The sequence below is a fragment of the Mirounga leonina genome, unplaced genomic scaffold (assembly GCF_011800145.1).
Source record: "Mirounga leonina isolate KUSES-001 unplaced genomic scaffold, KU_Mleo_1.0 Mir_176, whole genome shotgun sequence".
Lineage (NCBI taxonomy): Eukaryota > Metazoa > Chordata > Mammalia > Carnivora > Phocidae > Mirounga > Mirounga leonina.
Window position 1 is genome coordinate 30,067,856 of NW_023270454.1, and position 24,794 is coordinate 30,092,649.

The 24,794-nt window shown below is 39.7% G+C and overlaps 1 protein-coding gene across 2 annotated transcripts; it reads left to right on the forward strand.

Annotated features, from left to right (window-relative positions):
• The first annotated feature begins 212 nt into the window (after positions 1-212).
• On the forward strand, positions 213-24,646 carry CTSO (cathepsin O). 2 transcript variants are annotated; one of them, XM_035022840.1, is made up of 8 exons: positions 213-402; positions 9,580-9,688; positions 10,245-10,384; positions 12,297-12,464; positions 13,689-13,810; positions 19,485-19,648; positions 20,223-20,315; positions 22,955-24,646. In XM_035022840.1, the coding sequence occupies exons 1-8, from the start codon at positions 268-270 to the stop codon at positions 22,987-22,989; spliced, it is 966 nt and encodes a 321-aa protein (XP_034878731.1). In that variant the 5' UTR covers positions 213-267; the 3' UTR covers positions 22,990-24,646. The 2 variants fall into 2 exon arrangements, with proteins under 2 accessions (XP_034878731.1, XP_034878732.1); XM_035022841.1 differs by lacking the exon at positions 213-402 and adding an exon at positions 2,744-4,346.
• Positions 24,647-24,794: the final 148 nt, after the last annotated feature.

Below are 24,794 nucleotides of genomic sequence, written 5' to 3' on the forward strand. Positions count from 1 at the left end.
GGCTTTCCTCTAACAGCTGGGACATGACACCAGAAAGCACAGGGTCGTGTGCCTAAAGCTGCCACAAAACACCGGCGAAACCGCCACCGTTCCCAGCTAATCGGATTCCCAGGTACAGAGCGTCGGGGACTAAAGGAGCGGCCGAGTCCTCGGCACCGTGCACCCAGCTCAGCCGCTCCCACCCCGCAAACCCGGGATGGGGAGGAGCCGAGGAACCGAAAGAGAAACCCGGCGGAAGCTGGCGGCCGGGGGCCGCGGGCCGCGGGGATGGAGCTGCGCGCGCTGCGGCCGCTCTGGCTGCTTTGCTGCTGTTTCGGCGGCGGCGGCCGCTCCGCGGACGCCCGCGCCACCTTCACGGCGACAGAGCCGCGGAGCCGCGAGCGACAGGCATCCGCCTTCCGGGTACCGAGCGCGCGCCGCCCTGTGTCTGTTTCCTGATCTCCCTTCCCGTCCCGGGTCTGGGCTGGGGCGGCTTGGGGGGGGGGGGGGGGGCACTGAGAGCCGCCCCTCCTGGTGGTCGCCGAGCCCGCGGTTCGGTGACGGCTTTGCGCTTTCGGAGAAGTTCGCAAGCCAACTTCTCCCTCCGTTCCCCACGTGGCCGCTCTCCCTGGTCTGGGCTAACCAAGAGATGGCATGTTCCAGGGAACATCTGTCGCTGTGGATCGATAGGATGAGCCCAGAGTAATCAATGGATATGCTCAAAGTATCCTCGATTGGAAGAAGCACCCCTTTTCGCAGAGCCCTGGACGATTCTCACGGCCTTCCAAAGCGGTTCCTTTTCGAAGTTAGGGGAACCTGAGAAAGGCGGAAGAAGCCTGTCGGATTTTTTTCTTCCGCAGGGGGGCGCTGGTGACCCCCCGTGATCCGAATGTTCTAAACAAAGAGCTTGCTTTTAGAGAGCTCAGAGCCCTGCCCATTTGGGATTTTCCTGCACTGGGCCTCCTTCAACTAGTGCGGGAACCTTCAAATTTTTCTTGACTTGGTGGAGATGGATTTTGGAAAAAAGGGAAGCATTTCATTTCCTTTTCACATTATTTTCAAAAGTCTGCATAATAATGTTTAGTCATTAAGCGTCTGCCTTCGGCTCAGGTCATGATCCCAGCTTCCTGGGATCGAGCCCCGCATTGGGCGCCCTGCTCGGCGGGAAGCCTGCTTCTCCCTCTCCTACTCCCCCTGCTTGTGTTCCCTCTCTCGCTGTGTCTCTGTCAGAAAAGAAAGGAAGGGAGGGAGGGAGGGAGGGAGGAAGGAGAAAGAAAGAAAGCTTAGATTTTACCCCAGCGGTAAACCTCTGGAATGGACCTAGTTAGCTGAGTATAAATAGGCTTTTTCCTGTAACACAGAGATACCGATTTAGAGTCTGCCTCACACTGTTCTATATATCTGATACCATTTAACAATTTTTTTAATCATGAAAGATATCATTTTATTATAAAAGAAAACTGATTCATTCTAAATAAAAAGTAAGTAAGAATTTAGTAATACTGCTTGTTGGAATTATATTTAGTTTTTTGCTGGTATAGTCTTGGGATTTCTCCTGGAATTCTATAGCTGTGTTCTTTTCTGCTCCTCCTCTCTGCCCCAGAAAATTCCAATGTTTAGGAAATCCCAGCCTTGCCTGATTCTGCCCACTCTTGTTTTTTGCCCACACCAAGATGTGTACTTTTGTCTCTGTTTTATTGCTCCTGAGTTACATTATCGCTTTTAAAACCAGAAGCACTGGCACAATTGCTTGAGACCAAACTTTCTGTCCTGTATTCTATGCCTGTCCTGAGCTTGGTTGCCAATGGTGGTGACCCAAACCCTTTAGAGAGAAAATAGTCAATCTCATCTATACTGATAATATATTCATTGGCTGAATAAATAAACTCATTGCTGTCCTCAAGGAAATCATATTGGAGGATTGGAGGCACAAGGAGGCTCTAGTAATAAGTGTATTTTTAACATATAATTTATATGATTTATAAGTATATATTTTTACTTATATAGTTACTCGTATTGGTCCTGTGAAGAGACTGTACCCAGGAGACGAATGTCTACAAAATGCAGCTCTTCTCAGGAAAAATACAAGGATCCATGACAAGAGATGGAAAGTTTAAGTGGAGGAGGACAGTTATGAAGATTTTTAGTACATTTAAAAACCTTCAGTCAAAAAAGCCTGGAAAAGTTTTCAAAGCAATTGCTTCTAGCGGGAGTTTACTTCATGAAGTGGATGCCCAGAAATGAAAGGTTTAGACTTCAAAACACATTGCTGGAAAGTGGGAGCACCTCTTGGTGTTAGAATCTAGATGTCTGGACCTGGAGTAGAGGGCTGGACACAGGCAAAGATAGAAAAGGCCTTGCTTCCTTGGTACCCGTGAGCATTTGGAAGAATTCTTCTGGCCTAGCAGGATGGATTAAAGTATGTGATAACTAAAACTCGGTATAACTCTACAATGCTTTACTTCTATAAGATGATGTCAAGTTAAGAATTGGCTGAAATGCCCCACTGTTTACCCATTATGTAAATTATGTGCAGAATTTAGGAAATGTACTTGCTTCACCGTGAAGTTAAAGTTTTTAAAAAAACAGGGGCACTCATGGGTGGCTCAGTTGGTTGAGCTTCCGACTCTTGGTTTCAGCTCAGATCATGATCTCAGGATTGTGGGATCCAGCCTCTCATGGGGAGTCTGCGCTCAGTGGGGAGTCTACTGGAGATTCTTTCCCTCTCCTTCTGCCCCTACCCCACTCTCTCTCTCTCTCTCTCTCTCTCAAATGAATAAATAAATCTTTTAAACACAAAAAATAAAGCTTGAAAAATAAAATAGAATCATAAAACACTCTGTATTGGGCCCAAATCTATAGATGGCATAAAAAGTAAAGAAATCCTGAGGACCAAGAGCTGTAGTCTTTGGATCTTTGTTTCTTATTTAGGGATAGCAAATAGGTCTCATGTGTTTGCAAACTGATTGACTAATAGTTGCTGCCTGAAATATGGCACTGGAAAGTATTCAGGGGATTGCGGTTGGAGACAGTTGGAGAAAGTGTCTAATTGATTAGTAATGTCTTTCACAGTGTTCTGTTCAGAGAATGGTGAAAGGGTCTTGTCATCCCTGCCTTATGTATTTTCATAAGTTCCTAGGAATATTTCTTAAATATTAAATGCACTGGTATTTACTGATGCTCATTATTTCACCACAGGATAGTTCGTATTCTTATGCCTTTGAGAAGTCACAGACCCAATAGTGGAACTGATACTCGTATGTACTCACTTCGGAATAATGTTTATATGCCAATACAAATGTGATTTGTGCATAAAATTTCAGAATCTTCACCTTAAAAATTCTTGCCATAAAATGATATATGCTACATTGTTAAGATAAAATTATATATAATTGTTAAGCATGCTGTTTGTGTATAAATAGAAGATAGTAGTTTATGTATAAATAGAAGATTTTACAATGAATGATCCTAACTAATAAGTCACAGATATTTGCCATAATCAGCCCCTTGAAATCTGGATTGTCTTCTGCAAATGAACTCTATGCAAGAATGCTTTAAACCACATTTTCTACCTAACATAGACAGGTGAATTTGATGTAAGATACTGTTGTTCAAGTGACCATTTTCAATGGTTCTAGCTTCATGCATGCATTGCCAAAATGAAAATATATCAGAAACTTGAAATCTTGGATCAGAATTTATTCATTCATTTGTCCATCTGTCCATCCATCTATCCAATATTTTGATATTTACTGCGTGTAAGGAGCTGGTCTGGGTTTTCTGATTCAGTGGGGAATAAGACATGTACCAATTTCTAGGAAATTATAACCTATTAAAGGGATATTGTATATTTAAACATTGTACTATAATCCATTTTTCAGTGAACAAGCAGAAAAATGTAAAGACTAATACGCTAGAAAAATAATTGCTCCAACCAATTCTCAAAAGAGTATCTTTTTAATTCAGTCTTTATGTGCATGCACAAACACAAATATAAATGACTACATATTTCTTTTTATTTTACTTTGCATGATAAATATGCATGCATATTATTTTTACACAGATGTCAGCACAACATATAAAAAATCCTTTGTGTAGGTAACTTTTGTACAGCAGTAATTTATAAAAGTATATGTTTTTATTATTCTAGTAGAGGCCTTCTCAACAGCTGCACTGTTGACATTTTGGAACGGATGATTATTTGTTGTGGGGAGTTGTCCTGGGCCTTGCGGTGTGATTAGCAGTGTCCTTGGCCTTTACCCACTATGGGCCAGTAGTGACTATCAAAAATGTCTCCAGACAATGCCAAAAATCCTCGGGAGAGAAGAGGAGGAAGGAGGAGATTGCCTCGGCTGAGATTCACTGATGTAAGATTTACAGCTCCCGAGTCTTGAGAGAAATTCTCTGCAATGCTCCAGCACTGCATACAAACATTTTACCTTTTGGCTCATCCCTGGACTTACTGCACCTTCCAGAAACGAAAGCACCAGCAAGGAGAACATTCTAAATCCATATGTAGAATGTGTGATTTGTCCTACACGCAACCTCAGAATCTACAAGTGAGGGCTCTTAAGGGAAAAGTCCAAATAACAGCAGTGAGAATGAGTTTGGCGTGCTAAACAAAAGGCGGTCTTCCAAAGCACCTTTTGCTTCTGTAGTAATTGCAGTGTGCAGCTCATCCCACCAAAGCATGGATTCATTATAAGGGAGCACCCACCACACAGTAAGCACAAAATAGATCACCATCCTATGACCCGTCTGTTTTTCACACTTCTGCACCTTTCAAAACTACTAACAGTAGGTCCTGGATACTCCTCAGAACTTTACTCTCTTCTTTCATAAGTGACCTCAAGGCTCAGGTCTTTCATTTGAATATTATATATGGCTTTAGGCCCGTTGATGCTACCGTACGTATAGTCTACTGTACTATTATACCCTTATGAGCTACTCCATTGCCTTATGTTAAGAATATGTGGTAGGGCGCCTGGGTGGCTCAGCTAAGTAGGCGACTGCCTTCGGCTCAGGTCATGATCCTGGAGTCCCGGGATCGAGTCCCGCATCGAGCTCCCTGCTCAGCGGGGAGTCCGCTTCTCCGTCTGACCCTCCCCTCTCTCGTGCTCTCTCTCTTTCATTCTCTCTCTCAAATAAATAAACAAAATCTTTAAAAAAAAAAAAAAAGAAGATGTGGTGATTGGTCCTTTACCTGGGATTGATTCTATGACAGAGGTTGTTAACATGAGGCATGGAAGCTCAATAGACTCACAGTTTGTGATGCTTCTGTGAAATCTGCTCTCACAGAAGGAATCGAAGTAGACCAGAAAAGTCACTTGAAAGAGTAATCAATTCCAGAAATGAAATGTAGGGCTTTTTAAAATTTAAGTGATTTGAGGGGCGCCTGGTGGCTCAGCCCTTTAGCGTCTGCCTTCGGCTCAGGTCATGATCCCAGGGTCCTGGGATCGAGCCCCACATCGGGCTCCCTGCTCAGCGGGGAGCCTGCTTCTCCCTCTCCCACTCCCCCTGCTTGTGTTCCCTCTCTCGCTGTCTCTCTCTCTCTCTCTCAAAAAATAAGTAAAAATCTTAAAAAAAAAATTAAATTTAAGTGATTTGAAACTCTGTTAGGTGGACTTGATATGTGTCCTACTGTTAGAGCAAATAGGAGAACAAATACTCTTGGGTATACTGATAATATTATCTTACTATGAAAGCTGTCTGTTTCTTTCAATAATTGGTCATTTCTAATTCCGTGGGAAAGATTAGCTCCACATTAATCCAAGAAAACCTGAAAGCATGATCTTTGAGTGACATTTTCTATATCCAAATGTTCTGTGTTTAAAGGGAAAAAAAGGATACAGCATGGGAGTATTTAATTTAACATTTTTCTGTTAGACGCTGTGATTTGTGTTTTCCGAACATTCTCTTATTTAATCCTTATGCTCTGCTGGGTCAGAATTACCCAACTTGTCAATGAAGAAAATAAAGACCAAAGAGGTTGAATATATAGCCAAAGATTGCACGGCAGTGTGGTTAAGACATTTGTTGCAAAACTGAGAAGAGATTAGAGAAATCTACTGTGTGTGTATATAAGTGTTTAAGAGAATTATGCTTTGTTCAGAATTCTCATGGTAAGTACTTTTAATATTTTTAGTGGTCTTACAAAATCAAAAAGGGGGGATGAGCACTTCGGGGTTTAGAGGTTTAGAGGTCTTTGCTTTTGGCCAGAAGGCACGTTGTAAATATCAAATAGCCTTAGCGTGGGCTGCGGACAGCCATGAAATGACAAGAATCCTTGCACTGGAATGACATACAAAATTCAGAAATGGGATTCCCTTAGAAGTTGGCCTCTGGTTGATAGAGGTGTTTCGTAGATTCCCTCAATCACGTCCAAGAAATCTGCTCTCATGCACTGTTTGCTGAGGACTTTTATCACGAAAAGATTTTGAATTATGTCAAGGGCATTTTCTGGATCAACTGAAAATGTATGATTTTCCTTCCTTTTAAAAAAATTCCATTAATATGGTATATTATGCTGAGTGCTTTTCAAATGCTAAACCAGAGTTGCATTTTTTAATGAACCTCACTTGGTCATGAGGCATTGTCCTTTTTAAATATTGTTGGATTTAATTTGCTAATATTTTCTAAAGGATTTTGCATCTATAGCCATGAGGGTTATTGGTGCGTTGTTCTATTTTCTTGAGATGTCTTTGTCTGCTTTGTAATCAGGGTAATACTGGCCTTATAAAATAAGTTGCAGGGGTGCCTGGGTGGCTCAGGCTATTAAGCGTCTGCCTTCTGCTCAGGTCATGATCCCAGGGTTCTGGGATCGAGCCCCACGTCAGGCTACCCGCTCAGCGAAGAGCCTGCTTCTCCCTCTCCCTCTGCCTCTCCCCGCTCATGCTCTCTCTCCCTCACTCACTGTATCTCAAATAAATTAATTAAATAAATAAATAAACAAATAAATAAAATAAGTTGCAAAGTGTTCCCTTCTCTTTTATTTTCTCAAAGAATGTGTATAAGATTGGTATAATTTCTTTTTTAATTGTGTAGAATTCACCAAACAAGATATCTGGGCTTAGAGTTTTCCATTTCTCTTACATTCAGCTTTTGCAATTGGTGATGTCCAAAGAGTTTGTCCATTTCACACGTACATTCATAAAACTTACTGGCTTACGGGTTTCAAAATATTATTCTTCTAATGACCGAAGCATCGTAGTGATGGCCCTTTTCTCATTCTTGATATTGATAATTTGTGTTTTATCTTTTTTTTCATTTCTTTATCACAAGACCAATGACTGAGAGAAATGGGGAGAAGGTCAGGGAGAGCTATCTGATTGCACTGCAGCTCTGATCCTGAATGAAGGAGAGAGGGAAGAAAAATTGGAGGAAGTGCTGTAGGCTGCCGTGCAGCCAAAGGAAGGGTCAGAGAAACCATCAGGGACTCATTAATCATCAGCCAGCTTTCAGGGGAGTCCCATGTTTCCCTAAAACAGGTCAGCATCAGGGCTCAGTCATTGGCTAGATGCGGCCTGTGGGGACCGTGGCCTCTCTTGTGTAGTTGTCTTAATTCAGCATGCAGCAAACAAGCTCCCATTCTCATGGCTAACACATGCTTTCCTATGCATTCTTAGTGCCCTACATTCTCGATGCCTTCCCTGGTTACTCTAGCCCACAAAGATGTTCAACCAATACTTATAAAATGAATGAATTTTATTTTATTTATTTTTTTTAAAGTTCTTTTTTTTTTAAGATTTTATTTATTTATTTGAGAGAGAGAATGAGACACAGAGAGAGAACATGAGAGGGGGGAGAATCAGAGGGAGAAGCAGACTCCCTGCTGAGCAGGGAGTCCGATGCGGGACTCGATCCCGAGACTCCAGGATCATGACCTGAGCTGAAGGCAGTCGCTTAACCAACTGAGCCACCCAGGCACCCCAAAATGAATGAATTTTAAATTCCTTAGCAGCTAGCAGTCTCTGGTTCATGTTTGTCACATGGAATATAGATACTTGTTTTGTATTTCTGTTCTATTTTTATATTTATACATCTCCTTTCTAAATTATATTCAGAACTGTGCTTTATCAAGATTATTTTTAAGTACCTAAAATTTACTTAACAACTGTTTATTATTTCATTAATAAACAGGCATAGTCAATAAGGAAATAGTAAGATTATGATAAGTTCCAGTAATAATTTGCTTAAAAATAAACAGGCTAAAGTTCTTAAGGGCACGAGGTATGTAAAATGTCATTTGTGTATTTACTCAACAAGAAACGTTAATTAAGCATCCATTATGTGGCAGGCATGTGGTCAGTGTGGGGAATACAGTGATGAACAAGACAGCAGGTCTTGCCCTCATTTTACTTAGAGGTTTATGAGATAGGCACACAATAAACACGTAAATGCGTAAACAAATATATAAGAGCTAGACTTGGAAACTTACCAAATGATAGTCCCCTGAAGCTTTATTTATCCTACACAGTTGGTTAGCATTAGGAAATTGAGGCATGTTGTCACAAAAGACAAGCTTAAGATAAATTATCACAAAATTCAGAGCTGAGGAATCTGTAAATAATGGTCATATTTTCCCTCCGGATAGACAAGCCAATCTATCTTCCTGGAACATTTCCAGGACTGCACAGCTCTCACAAAGCCTTTTTACCTGAGATGGAGAGATTTATAAAGCTCGAATAGAATCATGTTTGTTTATTATTTACTGATTTCTTTTTTCATGTTTTGTTACATAGTGCTGGGAAATACAAAGATACAGACACGCTTTCCAAATCCATAATTTTTTAATCTAATGAGTGTCTATTGGTGACAGTTTCCACTAGTATCTAGTGTTTATTTGCAATTCATTTTATTTTTTCCACTACGTTAAACAATCACGTATTTAGTGCTTTCAACATGCTTAGTGAAGAGGAATTATAAATGGATAAGACATACCTTTCCCAGTCTCAATCATATGACCTCACTGATATGAGGAATTCTTAATCTCAGGAAACAAACTGATGGTTGCTGGAGTGGTGGGGGGTGGGAGGGATGGGGTGGCTGGTGATAGACATTGGGGAGGGTATGTGCTACGGTGAGCGCTGTGAATTGTGTAAGACTGTTGAATCACAAACCTGTACCTCTGAAACAAATAATACATTATATGTTAAAAAAAAAAAAAGAAGAAGAAGAAGATAGCAGGAAGGGAAGAATAAAAGGGGGGAAATCAGAGGGAGAGATGAACCATGAGAGACTATGGACTCTGAGAAACAAACTGAGGGTTCTAGAGGGGAGGGGGTTGGGGGGCTGGGTTAGCCTGGTGATGGGTATTAAAGAGGGCATGTTCTGCATGGAGCACTGGGTGTTATATGCAAACAATGAATCATGGAACACTACATCAAAAAAAAAAAAAAAAAAACCTGAAATCAGATGGTAGTTTTCATACAAATGTCTATAACTCTGATCTGGAGGTCTTATGCAATCTTTCGTTGTGATCTGCAAAAAATAAATCAAGCTTTGCTTCTAATACCTGAAAAATGTGCCCAAGTCAGTTACACATACATTGCTCTGCAAAGTTAACATAGGTGATGTAAATTAACTTTTTTCTTCTTTTAGGAAAGCCTTAATAGACATCAATACTTGAATTCTGTATTCCCTCGTGAAAACTCCAGTGCCGTCTATGGAATAAATCAATTTTCTTATTTGTTTCCAGAAGAGTTTAAAGGTACAGTGTGATTGTGCTCCTAGTTGTTTGGTTTCCTGATTTTGATTAGTTTCCTTAATTTTTGAGGAACTGTTTAATTGTGAATCTAGTAAACTGAGTCATAATTAACATTTATTAAATACTGAATGTCAAGCATGTAAATTCCTGCCTACTGTCTTCTAATTGTTGCTTAAGATCTAAATGTTATCATTATAGATGTTTCCATGTGGTTATAAGGGCCAATGTTTCATCCCTTCTGCATTTTTTAGTGCTATTTCTATTCTAGACATCCATAGTTTTATGCGTTATGATAAAGCTAATGATGTCAATTATACTCATTTTTATCACTGACCGAGTTCTATCAGACCAGTCATTTTATGTGGCAGCTCCAGTCCTGTTGTAGGAATTCTTTAGCTTTCAGTGAGTCCATTTCAAGTTATGAAAAAGCATAAAGGAAAATCACAGGTTCTACTAGAAAGCTACTGTTTGTGTTTGAAAAATTCCTCCAAAAAAAATCCCAGGGGACCTTCCCTATAACATAATGTTGTCTGTCTTTTCATTTCCTGTTTCTATTCAGCTATTTATTTGAGAAGCAAATCTTCCAGATTGCCCAGATACCCAGCAGAGGTGCAAACATCCGTACCCAATGTGTCTTTACCATTAAGATTTGACTGGCGGGACAAGCGTGTTGTAACCCAAGTGAGGAACCAGCAGACTGTGAGTTTTAGTGTTGTTTTGTTGTTGTTGTTCTTTTTAAAGTCATCTTAGCATGCATGGGAAGTCACCTTTGAGGTCCAGTTCAATCAAACTTGTAATGGAAGCTATCATTTCTCTGGGTAAAATCACACTCCGATTATCCAGAAATGACAATGAAGGGAGAAACTCAGGTGAAATGAGAGGCAGATGTCAAGGCCGACGCTTTTTTTTTATATATATAGATTTTATTTATTTGAGAGGGAGAGGGAGAGAGAGTGCAAGTGAGAGCACATGAGTAGAGGGAGGGAGAAGCAGGCTTCCCGCTGAGCAGGGAGCCCGATGTGGGGCTCAATCCCAGGACCCCGGGATCATGACCTGAGCTGAAGGCAGACGCTTAACCGACTGAGCCACCCAGGCACCCCAAGGCCGACTTTTATTTTAAAGATAAACGTACCCCTCTGCACCCCCATTGGCATAGGGAATGTCAGCTGACCAGGGAAAATCGACCCCCTAACCGCAGGGATATAGTCTCAATTTATCTGCATTGGAAACCTCACCAGGTCATTCAGTCTCCCCATGTATAGTGTTTTAGACCAAGCAATTTCTCAGTCACTGTCTAGTTAGGATGATCCTTTCCTTCGTCTCAGATTATACGCCTGTTGTTTTTTTAAATATACCTTTTGTTATGATTTAAGTTTTACCACCAAATCGTTTGCTTTACTATTGAATTCATAATGAAGAGTGAACTAGTCAGAAACAGAATCCTTCCAAAAAGTGTCTATTTTGTATTAAAGGAATACAATTTAATTAGTAATCTTGAGTTAAAGGAATATATGGGAGAAATACTTTTGAGCAGAAACTGCCTTCCTGGAGGAGCTATGGGAAAGTAAACTAATGCTAGCTAGAGGTATGGTGTCAGCAACCTGTAGTCACTTTTCTCAAAGGGTGGAGACCCTGAAATAGAGTTCCTTAGTGCCTATTTTCCTATGCCACAGGCACTGGAGATATAGACATAATAAGACCTTTAAAGCCATAAAGTTGCTCAACACGACCCCACAGAGTCAACCAATTGTTCATCTCCTTTCTTTGCCTAACTCTATAACGCACGTCCCGTGATGAAGTCAGTTCTGCCCAACTTCAGGTCTTACTCTTACCTCTGCCTTTCCTATGGATCCTTCTTCCTTGTGCATGGTCCTTAATTTCATTTCCTCCATCTTCTCCCTTTTTTTTTCAGGACCAACGCTTTTATTCTTTTCATTCCAGTTTGTCCAATAAAATCAAGTTAATAGATTCAGAATCAGGAAGATTGTCAGCCAATATTTGAATGAGCAATGACCAGTATGGGTTTTGATCATTATGATATTTTATGTGTATCTGTGATATGCCCATACTGGCCCCTTGACAGCCTAAAAAGTAATTCATTCAGCTCCTGTGTCCATCAAATAATGAGTACAACATGGATGACGTATCTCCTCACCCCACGTCACCTCATCACTGCCTCTGCCCCTTGAGGTGGAGATGGTGGATGCCATAGAGGTCGAGTGTCAGGAGAGAAACAAGAGGGATTGAAGAATGGGTGGGAGGTGGCACACTTCCTAGAAACAAAAATCATGTTCAATGAACTGATTAGTCTTTACAAGACCATCCAGGTGTTATCTCAATCTCTAAAATTTGCTTTTATAATGCATTTCTAGTTTACAATGGTGATTGACAGTTTATCTTTAATAATTATATTTGGGTGCTTAAGAGAGAATTTTGGTTTTCTTTTCTTTTGTCAATTTGAAAATCTCTAGGATGGGCATTAATATTTTGTAGGCCCCCAGATCCTGCTCACTTTACTTGACTTGATGACTTGTGATATTTAGAGATGTGGGCAAACTTGGTTTGAACATTATTTGATACTAAATACAAGGCTATTTCTATTTTTAAACAGTGTGGAGGATGCTGGGCCTTCAGTGTGGTGAGTGCTGTGGAATCTGCATATGCAATAAAAGGGAAGCCTCTGGAAGACCTAAGTGTACAGCAGGTCATTGACTGTTCATATAATAATTACGGCTGCCGGGGAGGTTCCACTCTCAGTGCTTTGAACTGGTTGAATAAGGTGACTAGTCTCTCAGCCTTTAAACTCTTGGTTTCCTCTTTCATTTATCTCACATGCGTTCAGAATTTAATCAGTTTACTCTCACATACCAAGGAATGTTTTTAAATTTAGATGACCAAAGCCTGAATGAATCAAAAGGTTTAAAAATGAATGGCTTTCAGGCAAGTCAGCTATTGAAAGATCAAAGTGTGAAAAATCTTGCCTGGATTTGTTTTCAGAAAAATATGTATGTTTCTTTCTTAGCATTTCTTAATAGGTAAATGCTTTTTTTTTTTTTTCATAGATACGGATCACATAATGTCCCAGAAAGATGAGAGCATGTGATTACTTATTTCCGTAGGATTTTTGAATATTGCGATTATAAGGGACAATAGAAATCAGCACATTTAGTAACTCCTTACGTAGGTGAATAAATGAGACCTGAGGGGTGAGGTCATGTTGCCAAATCAGGAGCTGAGCCAGGACTGTGTCTTAAGTCTTCTGCCTCTCACCGGAGGGCTTTATGCAATACACCACCATGTCCTCTGTTTCTTAGAAGACTCTGAGGTTGTCCTGTATCCAGGACCAACTGCATGAAGCCAACCAATGAGGATGTTGCTATGTTTTGTTAAAGTTGTCAAGCTGGAATTTCCCAAACTGGAATAGCCTTTCCTTGTTCACTTGCCATATTTTGAGTTACTACATGCCAGAAACTTCTCTTTGCACGTCAGGGGCAACAGTGAATTGTGGGTCCCTTGGCTTCTTTAAGCCCAGAATCAGAAAAGGAGGCTTGTCTATCGACAACTAAAAAATATGTGACATATGCTAGATGTATGGCACAGAGAGACGTGGGAGGAAAGAGTGCTTGATCTGGCCATCGCTTATGCTGCATGAGTCTCAAAGACTTGCTGACAGAACCAGAAGCTCTGGAAGGAAAATGAGTTGCCCTATTGCAACCTCAGGAGAAAAGACGATAAGACTATGATCAAATGGAAGGAGGTTCTAAGGAAGGAAGATAGAGGAAAAACAAGAGTAAAAGAGAAAGATACTGAGTTTAGTTACTTAGCATGTCCATAATAAACACCTGAAGATTGAAATTAAGATCTTAATAACCTAAAGAACATCCACATGATGAGGATGTGGCCAAGTTGAACCTTATTTGGACACATTGTAGTAAGTTCTATTTGATTTCTAAAACAACTGCATTTTAAATAGAGAACACTTTGGATGATTGTTTTCTTTTAGACGCAAGTAAAACTGGTGAGAGATTCAGAGTACCCATTTAAAGCACAGAATGGTCTGTGCCATTACTTTTCTGATTCGCAGTCTGGATTCTCCATCAAAGGTTATTCTGCATATGACTTCAGGTAATTGTCTTACTCTGTTGTGTCTCTCTCTGTATTTCTTAATCTCTGATATGTTGACTCTTCAGAATTAATAACTAGATTGAAGGCAACACTGCATACTTGTAATTGTCTTAAGACCTACTTTTTGCTAGAGAGACTAATGGAGAGCTATCTATGGATGTTGTTTCTTAAATATGATCTACTTATTTTTCCATTTGTGTTTATAATAGAATAAACACATGTAAATCCAGTTTAAGGTATAATTTATACTTACCACCTTCCTTTTAACTAATTGAGTTGTCATAATTGTCATTTGTATATTTTAGTCTCACTGTTGAATTGATCCAAAATTTCTTTGTATAGACTCTCCAGTTAATATCAAGCAGCCCGCTTACCTAGAACTATTTTTTTTAACACGCTTGCATTTTTTTAAGGCATCAACTGTAAGAAAAGCATAAACTGAAACTTTCGTGTTAGAAGCAAGTAAGAGGATATTAATGGGGGTGGGTTATGTGGTACACACTACGGGCATGATGGGCATGCAAGGTTAGATAAGGACAGGCTGAGGAAAGGGACTTGTGTTGGAAGTTGAAGGGCACGATGACTTCGGATAGATTCAGGTGCAAACAGTCATTTAAAAAATGCTTTAAAAATGCATGGAAAGGGCGCCTGGGTGGCTCAGTTGGTTAAGCAACTGCCTTCGGCTCAGGTCATGATCCTGGAGTCCCGGGATCGAGTCCCGCATCGGGCTCCCTGCTTGGCAGGGAGTCTGCTTCTCCCTCTGACCCTCCTTCCTCTCATGCTGTCTCTCATTCTCTCTCTCTCTCTCAAATAAATAAATAAATAAAATCTTTTAAAAAAAATGCATGGAAAGCTAAAAGCCAGCTAGAAAACCATTGTGACCATTTGATATAGTGCAAAATAGGTGTTCAGGCATAATAGGACAACAGAAGATTCCAATAACTCCTTTTTTCATTTAAAAACATATAAAGGGATCTTTGCACAGTCTTTTGAAACAGAGAAAGCAGAAAGCAAATTATATTCAGCTGAGGTGACAGACCACCCTAAAACATACTGATACTGAATATAAAAGAATCTCTTGATCCAGATGGTGCCAACCCATGAGATCTGAAGGAAATCAAGGGTGAAATTAGATGATTGAACAAAATGGAACCCATCTAAATAAGCATACGTGTATCAGAAGCCTGCAGATTGCCAGCACAGCCTCTGTCTACAACAAGGGCTCTCGGGGTGACCCTAGGAACCACACACCAGAGAGCCTTGATTCCACAGATGGCAGGCCTACACAGAATCTGTAATAGAATGTGCGGAGTCACTGAGTGCATTCTTCCACACCTTTCTTGAGGGAAACACATTTTCAAAAATGAGGAAGTGTGTCTCTATAAGCTGTCAGTTCCTTGCGAGTATAAGTGAAGCATGTGAACAAGAAGGACTCGATTCTCAAAATGTCACTTAAAAAATTAAAAAAAAACACACACAAAATGTCACTTAAAATCTTCAGGGAATCCCTCATCATGAGTAGCAAAATGACAAAAAAAAAAAAATGAGACACAAAAGAAGAGTAGGCATGAGTCTGAATTAGACAGAGGGAGGGAGAGCGAGAGCATGTAAAAGTTACTGGCATTGGACCTGAAGCATGATTTATCTAACCCTTTGGTTAAGAAAGAGGTCCCTATAAAAAAATCTATGTTTACACTGAACGTAAACATTCTGATAATACAATACTAATTGTGTTAGACTCCGCAAGAAGATCTTTCATTGATTTGCTCATTCATTTAAATGTGTTGAACAGTGTTTCAGGTTCTGCGGGGACTCAGCAGTGAACAAAACAGACAAAAAACCCTGACTGTATTTTAGTGATAGAGACAGGCAATAAAGAAAACAAATAAAAATATGTACAGAATGTTAGATGTAATCATTTCTACAGAGAATTAAGTAAAACAGTGGGAGGAAGAGGAAACATCAGGGGAGTATACAGTCTTAAAAAAGGTGGCAGGGTGGGGGGCTCCTTGAGAAGATGACTTTTGAACAAACACCTGGAGAAGTGAGGTAATGTAACCATGTAGACATCTGGGGAAGGATTGTTCCAAGCAGAAGGAGCCATAAGTGCAAAGGCTCTGAGACAGAAACATGTATAGCATATTTAAAGAACGATGAGGAAGCCAATGGGACTCTAGTCCCAAGATGGACAAGACTAGTAGGAGATGAGGTAAAAAAGGTTATCGGGTAATAACCTTGGAACAGTGTTAGAAGAATAGTCTTAGACGTGAGACATCAGAGGTTAATACCCCTCCTAGAATATAAAGTCCCACAGCATATATTGAAGGATATTATGGATGGGATGAAAGAAAAGAGAGTCAAGGATGATGAGTCCAGACTTTTTGGCCTGAACAACTGAAAGAATGGAATGAACTCTTACCTGAGGCATGAAAGTCTGAGACAGGAACAGATTCAGGAAGGAATATCATGATCGAGCAGTGATCCCTGGAAACACTGTAGGGAAATAGGGAAATGAGACTGAACAGGGAAAGCAGGGTTTTCTTATTAAGCAACTTAGTACCGAAGATACTGATCCTACTGGGGAGCTCTTGGGGCCAAGGTAAAATAGGCATTTTAGAGTTATCTCATCCAAATTGATGTTTACTACCTTCCATGTCCGTTGAGGGTGCTGCTAAGGTAGAGGTGTGGGGTGAGCTTGATTTCCTGGCTCTTTAAGAGAGAAGGGCCTCAGGCAAAGCGCTTAGGGGTTCCTTGTTGGAAGCCTGGCTGATTGCACCACCATGGTAAGGACCAGAGGATGTGGGAAGATTTTCCACAAGCAACTGCTGTAATCAGCCCCTGGACCAGGCCCCTGACACATCTGAGGTTCCTGAGACTCAGGGAGGGTCACAGAGCTAGTAAACTAGGGCCACATTAAGCATATGGAAAAAGATTGGATAATATATCCATTATCAACAATATGTATTTTGATAGTACAGTTGGCCTTCAAATGACATGAGTTTGAACTGTACATTCCACTTATAAGTGGGGTTTTTTCTAAGAAGTACAGTGCAGTATTTTCTCTTCCTTATGATTTTCACAATAACTTTTTCCCTAAATTTTTTGTAGGAATACAGTATTAAGTACATATAACATACAAAAGATGGGTTAATGGACTGCTTATGTTATCAGTCAGTCTTTTGGTCAACAGTAGACTATGAAGTTTTGGGGAAGTCAAAAGTTACTTGCGGATTTTCGACTGTGTGGGGGTTCGGCACCGCTAACCCCCAGCTCGTTGGTCAATTGTAATTCTATATTGGGCTAATAATGGAAATAATGGAAATAAAATAAAGTATATATATATATTTTTAAAGATTTTATTTATTTGAGAGAGAGAGAATGAGAGACAGAGAGCACGAGAGGGAAGAGGGCAGAGGGAGAAGCAGACCCCCTGCTGAGCAGGGAGCCCTATGTGGGACTCGATCCCGGGACTCCAGGATCATGACCTGAGCCGAAGGCAGTCGCTTAGCCAACTGAGCCACCCAGGCGCCCAAAATAAAGTATATTTTAACTTGCTAAAAGCCAACATCTTTCTGAAACACAAGAGATGACAACGCTAGTCAGTTCTGGGGCTAAATGGAATGTTTGCCCGCTGGTCTGGTCTGTGGCATGTCCTCCTATTTCATACTTTCCAATATCTTTGATATCTTTCTTTAGTCCTGCCTCAAAGCAGAGACTACTACTCAGTTGTTTCTTTGATCTTACAATGTTAATTACCCTTTGCATTCTAAAAAAATATTTTTCCTTCTTGATCTTTCTCTTTCCATCATGCTGTCCCTGTCCCTGGACCTTTGATGTCATATATTTACAGTTATATCTTTTGTCATCTTACAAAGGTAGAAACACCTGTATCACTCTTTTACAGAGATAATCCTATTTGTCATATTTGGATAACAAAATATTCAAAAATTAGAATACAGTAAAATATACATTATACACGAAAACTTATGCTGGACAAAATTGGTTTATTAGGTAATTTAGAAATGAGGAAAGGAAGCTACTTCTTTTAAATGCAGAGTGTAGGGCGCCTGGGTGGCTCAGTTGGTTGGGCGACTGCCTTCGGCTCAGGTCATGATCCTGGAGTCCCTGGATCGAGTCCCGCATCGGGCTCCCTGCTCAGCAGGGAGTCTGCTTCTCCCTCTGACCCTCCCCCCTCTCATATGCTCTCTCGCTCTCATTCTGTCTCAAATAAATAAATAAATAAATCTTTAAAAAAATAAAAAATAAAAAAAAATAAATGCAGAGTGTAATTTATGTTAGGCATGCTATAAAATTTATACCTGTGATTTTCTCCTAATATGTTGATTTTGCGACGTGGGTGACTTCAGTCACTTGCTGGAGTCACTGGACTCCAGTATGGCTGGAATGACTCCAGTCTATAGCTGTTGTTTGAATCCAGCTATGCAGAACTTCAAAGCCTATACCCCACCATGATGCCTTATAGGAATTTTGTCATTTTGCCTCTCTCGGGATAATCGTAATGAATACAAGTTATTATTATAGTAGGAAAATTAGAATTGACTGCTTATAGATTTCTAAAAAAGATCTTCACATTAACAGGTAATATGAATAAATGTTTAGAATGAATACGTAGTTTCTATCTCAATAAATTCTCTTATGCACTCAATTTTTTCCCCCTCTGTGGACAAAATATCCCCTTGATAGAAACTGACCCCCAGCAGGTTCTGATGATAGATTATTTACTCTTTGGAGCTACTCATCTACCCATGGTTTGCTACAGCAATAAACTACCAAATGCTAACGTAATGGCTTGAAATATCAGTAACTTGGTTTCAGTGTCCTTCACTCATAAGGTTGACCTTTAAAAGGGTAAATAATGGTTTAATCACATACTTCCAAGATCGATGATGGCCGAATGTTGTGTAACATTAGACTTTATCAGTAGGTGACCATGTGTGGGAGCAATAACTGGGTCTTTCACAGACTTTGCAATCCTTTCCTAGTTCCCCTGGCATCTTAACGTTGCTTCTGTTGTATGACATTTGCCACTTTTGTGTAACCTTTCCCTCTGATTTCCGCACTTGGCATTCATTCACATAAGTTTGTCAGTCTCTTGATTCTCACATGATATGGCAGAGATATATCTCCATGCATTCAGCCTTCTCACTTTCCTTATTGAAAGAATCCCCCTATTATAGCTGGATACTTTGCCAGCCAGCTACAAAACTCCATTTCCTATCTTCCTTGAAGCTAAACATAGCCTCGTCACTGAGTGCTAGCCTGTGAGATCCATATAGACATATGCACAGCATGTGTGTTACTTTTGAGAAGTCTTTTCAACAGGAATATAGCACTTCTTTCTTCTTTCTGCAGTCTGAAATATGTCTTAAATGGTGAGAGCTCCAGCGGCCACCTTGGACCATTAATTGACCTTGGCAGTGGAAACCTCACATGGTAGAGAAAGAATATAGAGAGATTCTGGTTCCTTGATACCTTGGAGCCCTACAGCAGTCCTAGACTCCCCAGTCTCTCAGACTTCTAGTTTCCATCTTTAAGGTCTTCTGTAGTTGCAAGCAAACCTACTCCTAACCATACATAGATTAAATAGGTTATTTTTATAAAATATCTCTACCTTAAAAACAACTCCTTAACCATATATTTCCTCTTTCGGCAGTGACCAAGAAGATGAAATGGCAGAAGCACTTCTTACCTTTGGCCCTTTGGTAGTGGTAGTAGATGCAGTGAGCTGGCAAGACTATTTGGGAGGAATAATACAGCACCATTGCTCTAGTGGAGAAGCAAATCATGCAGTTCTCATAACTGGGTTTGATAAAATAGGTAAGTGCTGATAAGACTTGATTGCTTGCTTACCAGCTTGAACTCTGACTGACAAATGATCACCATCCATTAAAATGCTGAAATTTGGTCCTTCCACGTCTAAGTCCTCCTAAGACCTTTACAACTTTTCGGTAGACTTCCAGGTATAAATACCCTGTCATGGTCCCCCCAATCAATTTTGAGGACAGCCTTGTTAAAATAATGATAATTCTTGGTTTAAATAATGTGCATTCTCTACCTGGAACGTTTAGAATAATTGTTGGGGGAAAAGAAGTGCTTGTTATTTTATCATACATATCTAAAAATTCTTTTTTTTTTCCTTTTCCTAATTCCCTGGAATTGTGTGTATGTTTTCATTTCATGCTACCCAATTCAAATATATATTTTTCCATTAATTGGAGTGTGACACTAAGTGCAGCTCAAGTTTACTTAGCCAGTTTATGTTAGCATCATATTACACTTTTAATCTTTTGCTCAGAGCTGCTATACTCATCAAGAATTAAATTTGAAATAAACATGCATTCACAACAAAATCCGAATTTTTCAAGGTTTGTTACCATCTTATGTTTTGTAGGAAGTACTCCATATTGGATTGTGCGGAACTCATGGGGAAGTTCATGGGGAGTAGATGGCTATGCCCATGTTAAAATGGGAAGCAATATTTGTGGTGAGTCATGAATTCATGTTTAAAACTTCAGGCTAAATGTCTAGGAGGACACTTCGAAAATATTAAAATTATAAACATGTATGCTTATAAGTTAAGTCCATAGTCTGCTTCCAATGTACTCAGACCATTTTTACAGTAATAATTTTCATTCTTTAGCCAATTGATAAAAATAACATAGTGTTCCTTAAAGAGACACATTGCACATGTTCACATTTTGAAAGGGAAGAGGGCTTGCAGTGAAAACAAATATAATGTGCAAAATATGGTTAGATAGAGTACTAATTTTACCAAAGTTAATTTCAAAAACCATATAAATACTCAACTTTGGAGGCTGAGATTCTCCAAAAACATCTCCAAAATTTATTTATTTCATTTATTTTTTTTAAGTAGGCTCCACTCCACGCCCAACCTGGGGCTGGAACTCACGACCCTAAGATCAAGAGTTACACGCTCCACTGACTGAGCCAGCCAGGCACCTCCCTCATTTATTTTTCCTAATTTGCACCACAATACCTGCTCAAGGATATCAAGAATCACTTTTTTCTTTGTATCGAAATGTATGAAAACCTGAGCATTTGGATTGTTTCTGATTTAATATGCCCCTTGTCACCTACAGACTCAAGCAAAACATACACCAGAATTGAGGGACTGAAGCGAATACCAAATATGCTTTTTTACTGTTTGTTTTTGGTTAACCACAAACCAAATTAAAATAGCTAGTTAAGTATTTTAAATTGTATTCTAAAACCTATATGTAAACCTATATTCTAAAATTGTTGATCTAGGATATCAGCACAGTTTATGAATCAAGTTCGACCTAAACTACATTGCATCTGAAAGCAATCATTTAATTTCTCATTACAATGATTCCTAACATACATACAACTTTTTAAATGTTGTAGAACCCTCCAGAGAGTGAGACTGAGAAAAAAGAGTTATAGAAAAGTTCGAGAATTGGGATACGTGGGTGGCTCAGTCAGTTAAGCGTCTTCCTTCAGCTCAGGTCATGATCTCAGGGTACTGGGATCGAGTCCCGCATTGGACTCCCTACTCGGCGAGGAATCCACCTTTCCCTCTCCTTCTGCCCCTCACCCTGCTCGTGCTCTCTCTCTCTCTCTCTCTCTCTCTCTGACAAATAAATAAATAAAACCTTAAAAAAAAGAGGAAAAGTTTGAGAGTTTACATTTTGATTCAATCTAGTGACCACTGGCCAGTGGTTCCATAAAGTAGGATCCATGAGAGTTAATCAGTGGTCTGTTCTATCACCCCAATAAAATATTTTTCTTAAATTATTTATGAAGGAGAGTGAACATCAAGAAATCTTCTAGCCAGAGCACTAGCAAACCAATCAGGCCTCTACTTTTTAGCATCATGGGGGCTTTTCCATTGTTGGAACTTGCAGATAAATTACCTCAGCCATTCATTGAACCTCTGCTACTAAACCTAAATTATCTCTGTCAAAGTGGTTGTACTTGGATCTGGGCTGAAGGGTGGCTTTTTCAAGGCTCTAGCAAGAGAGTTGCAAGAACATCATTCAGACGCTCCTTCATACTTGCCTCCATTATGACTCTGTATCCTCCCTCCACCACCTCTTCTTCAGCCCCCAGCTACTAGGGTGAGTTGAAATAATTTCTCCTCTCTACTTGTGTTCCAGTGGGATCTTCCCCATGCCTGCCTGGTTAGTAATTAAGTAGGGATCCAGATCTTTCCTGAAAATGAATATTTCCTGAAAGTCACATACCTGATAATGATCGCATTTCTCTTATGAACAACGGTGTAACACAGATAGCATCCCACGGCCCCAAGAGATCTTAAAGACATAGCTAATTACAGTGAAATCCAGTCTTCAAACGGACTATTTATTGCTTTCACCATGATATTGAGATCTATGATCTTGTGTGCCAAGAAAGCATAGCACATTTATGATTTATTTAAATTTTGCTAAAGTTCAAATCAAAGAGTTTGAACTTTCAAATTGTATTTAAAACAATCTTATAAATTATTGTATTTCTCTAAGCAATGTATATGAGTGCCATAAAGATTTCAGATACATTCGGGGCACCTGGGTGGCTCAGTCATTAGGCGTCTGCCTTCGGCTCAGGTCGTGGTCCCGGGGTCCTGGGATTGAGCCCCGCGTGGGGCTCCCTGATCCACAAGAAGTCTACTTCTCCCTCTCCCACTCCTCCTGCTTGTGTTCCCTCTCTTGCTGTGTCTCTCTCTGTCAAATAAATAAATAAAATCTTAAAAAAAAAAAGATTTCAGATACATTAATCTGTTTATATAATAAGTCTTTAAAAAAGAAGATTTTATTTATTTTATAGAGAGGGAAAGAACATGCACAAGTTGGGGAGGGGCTAAAGGGAAGGGAGAGGGACAAGCAGACCCTGGACTGAGCATAGAGCACTACACGAGGCTCGATCTTACAACCCTGAGATCATGACTTGAGCCGAAACCAAGAGTCGGTTGCTTAACTGATTGAGCCACCCTGGTGCCTCTGCAGTTTCTTGAAAAAAAATATTAGTCATCTCTTCTAATATCTGTTTTTGAAGTTGCCATGTTTATATTGACAGATAGCTATAAGCATTACATTATTTTTTTTGAAGGAAATAGACTGGCGCTAATAATTTCTTTTTCTCTAGGTATTGCAGATTCTGTTTCTGCTGTATTTGTGTGATATGTTGGGCAGATCAAGGGACAACGACAAAAATGAAGGTTCATAATGAGATGTAGCAAAGAACTCCATTCTCAGCGTTGTTCACCTTTAGGCCACCAGCTCCATGGCCAGGGAGAGATCTGTGGAACAGTTTCTTAACTCTGGGCTGAAGGTCACTTTAAGAATCTCTTCAAATTGAAGAGGCTTTTATCTGGTTTGATTGTTGTTTTCGTTTGCTTGTCTTTAATGATATACTTCTAGTAGGATTAAAGAGGGGATAAGAATTTCTTTTCCTCTGTAGAATGTAATCACCGGCCTTAGCTTACACTTACATACAAGAATAGTCAGCCTAAAATGAGATGTGCTTCTCACAATTATATTCACAGCCCTCGGAGATGGAATTTCTTAAGGATTTTGAAATTCCAGTTGCTTTATCTCCACAAAAGATGCTTACCCTTCAAACAGTAGAAAGGTCATATAGAAAGAAACAAAAGGACAAAACCACTTTTTAAGAGAAATCGGTTGAAATTAAAGGACCAATATGGCAACTGGGTGGTAGGAAAAACTCCAGTAGCATTGCCTGAGAGACAAATTACTGATTGGGAATTTTCACTGTCAATAGGCTCCCAGTAGGGTGTTATGTCTTCCTTTGTTCTCCCTATACTGAGGAGCAATGCATTCTCCCACTCTCTTTCTCTTGTTCTTTGCTGTGATGCTCCTAAATGTTCTGGGTGGTTTGGCTTCCCTGGCTAAAGAAGTCTCAGTTTTTACTTCCCATTTCTATTTTATAACCATTTATTTGGCTCCATTTGCCTCTAAACATTTACCAAATCAGGATCTTACCTATCTGTTCCTCCCCTCATTCCTAGGCACCAGCTCTTTCAAAGCCCAATCCTATCGATCTGGGCTATCAGCCAAACTGACTTTCCCAGGCTGTCTGTTTTCCCATTTTTCTGCTTACTTTCCCCAGACTCCCATACTAACCACGTTTTTTTTGCATCCCTTTGGCTTCCACCTGTTCTGCTTCTTGATGCCAGTGTTTTCTCTTGCAAAAGTCATTATGTGTGGGTGTATAGCGGTGTAAGAACCTCAGAGCAGAAGAGCTGATCTTCTCATTAAGTGTAAGTGCAATAAATACAAGTATTCAGTGGATTAATATAAGAAAAGCATATCAAATATTGCATATGTAAACATTTCTTCTCTGAAACTTATGGTTGCTTTCTAATGTAGAATATCTTAACAAAACCAAAATTTTAAATGTAACAGCAACCACTAAAGAAATTGAGGCCATCCCATTTTGCCTCTCACTTTTGACTTTTATTTATCCATCCCCTTTATCAGAAAGGGAAAAATGAAAATCAAAAGCAAAACACTGTATTTCTTTGTTTTACACCAACCAGAAGCAATCTCAAAAGAATACGTGTTGACTCAGGTTTAGAAATGTTCCAGGAAGAAAAATATTGATATTCTGATTAATATTTTATTATTCCAAATATGTCAGAAGGGAACTGTGTGCTGGTCGTTCTAGCTTGTATTTATCTACTGATTTCTATACAGTATAAGTGCTTTTCTGATACTCTTTTTCAAATATTAAAGACTGTTTTAAATTAAAAATGATTAATACCTCTCAGCTGTTCTGAATTTTGATGACATCTATAATAAAACAACCTATGTTTGACTTTGAGTGAAGAAGACTCTTGATAAGTGCATGACCTACATTTTGTGAACAGTGTTAATGTGCTTATATTCACGTAAGCATTTTCTCAGCTCCAAATCCATATGTTCAATTTTTGGTTTTCTCCATAGACACCTTAACCTCAATGTCC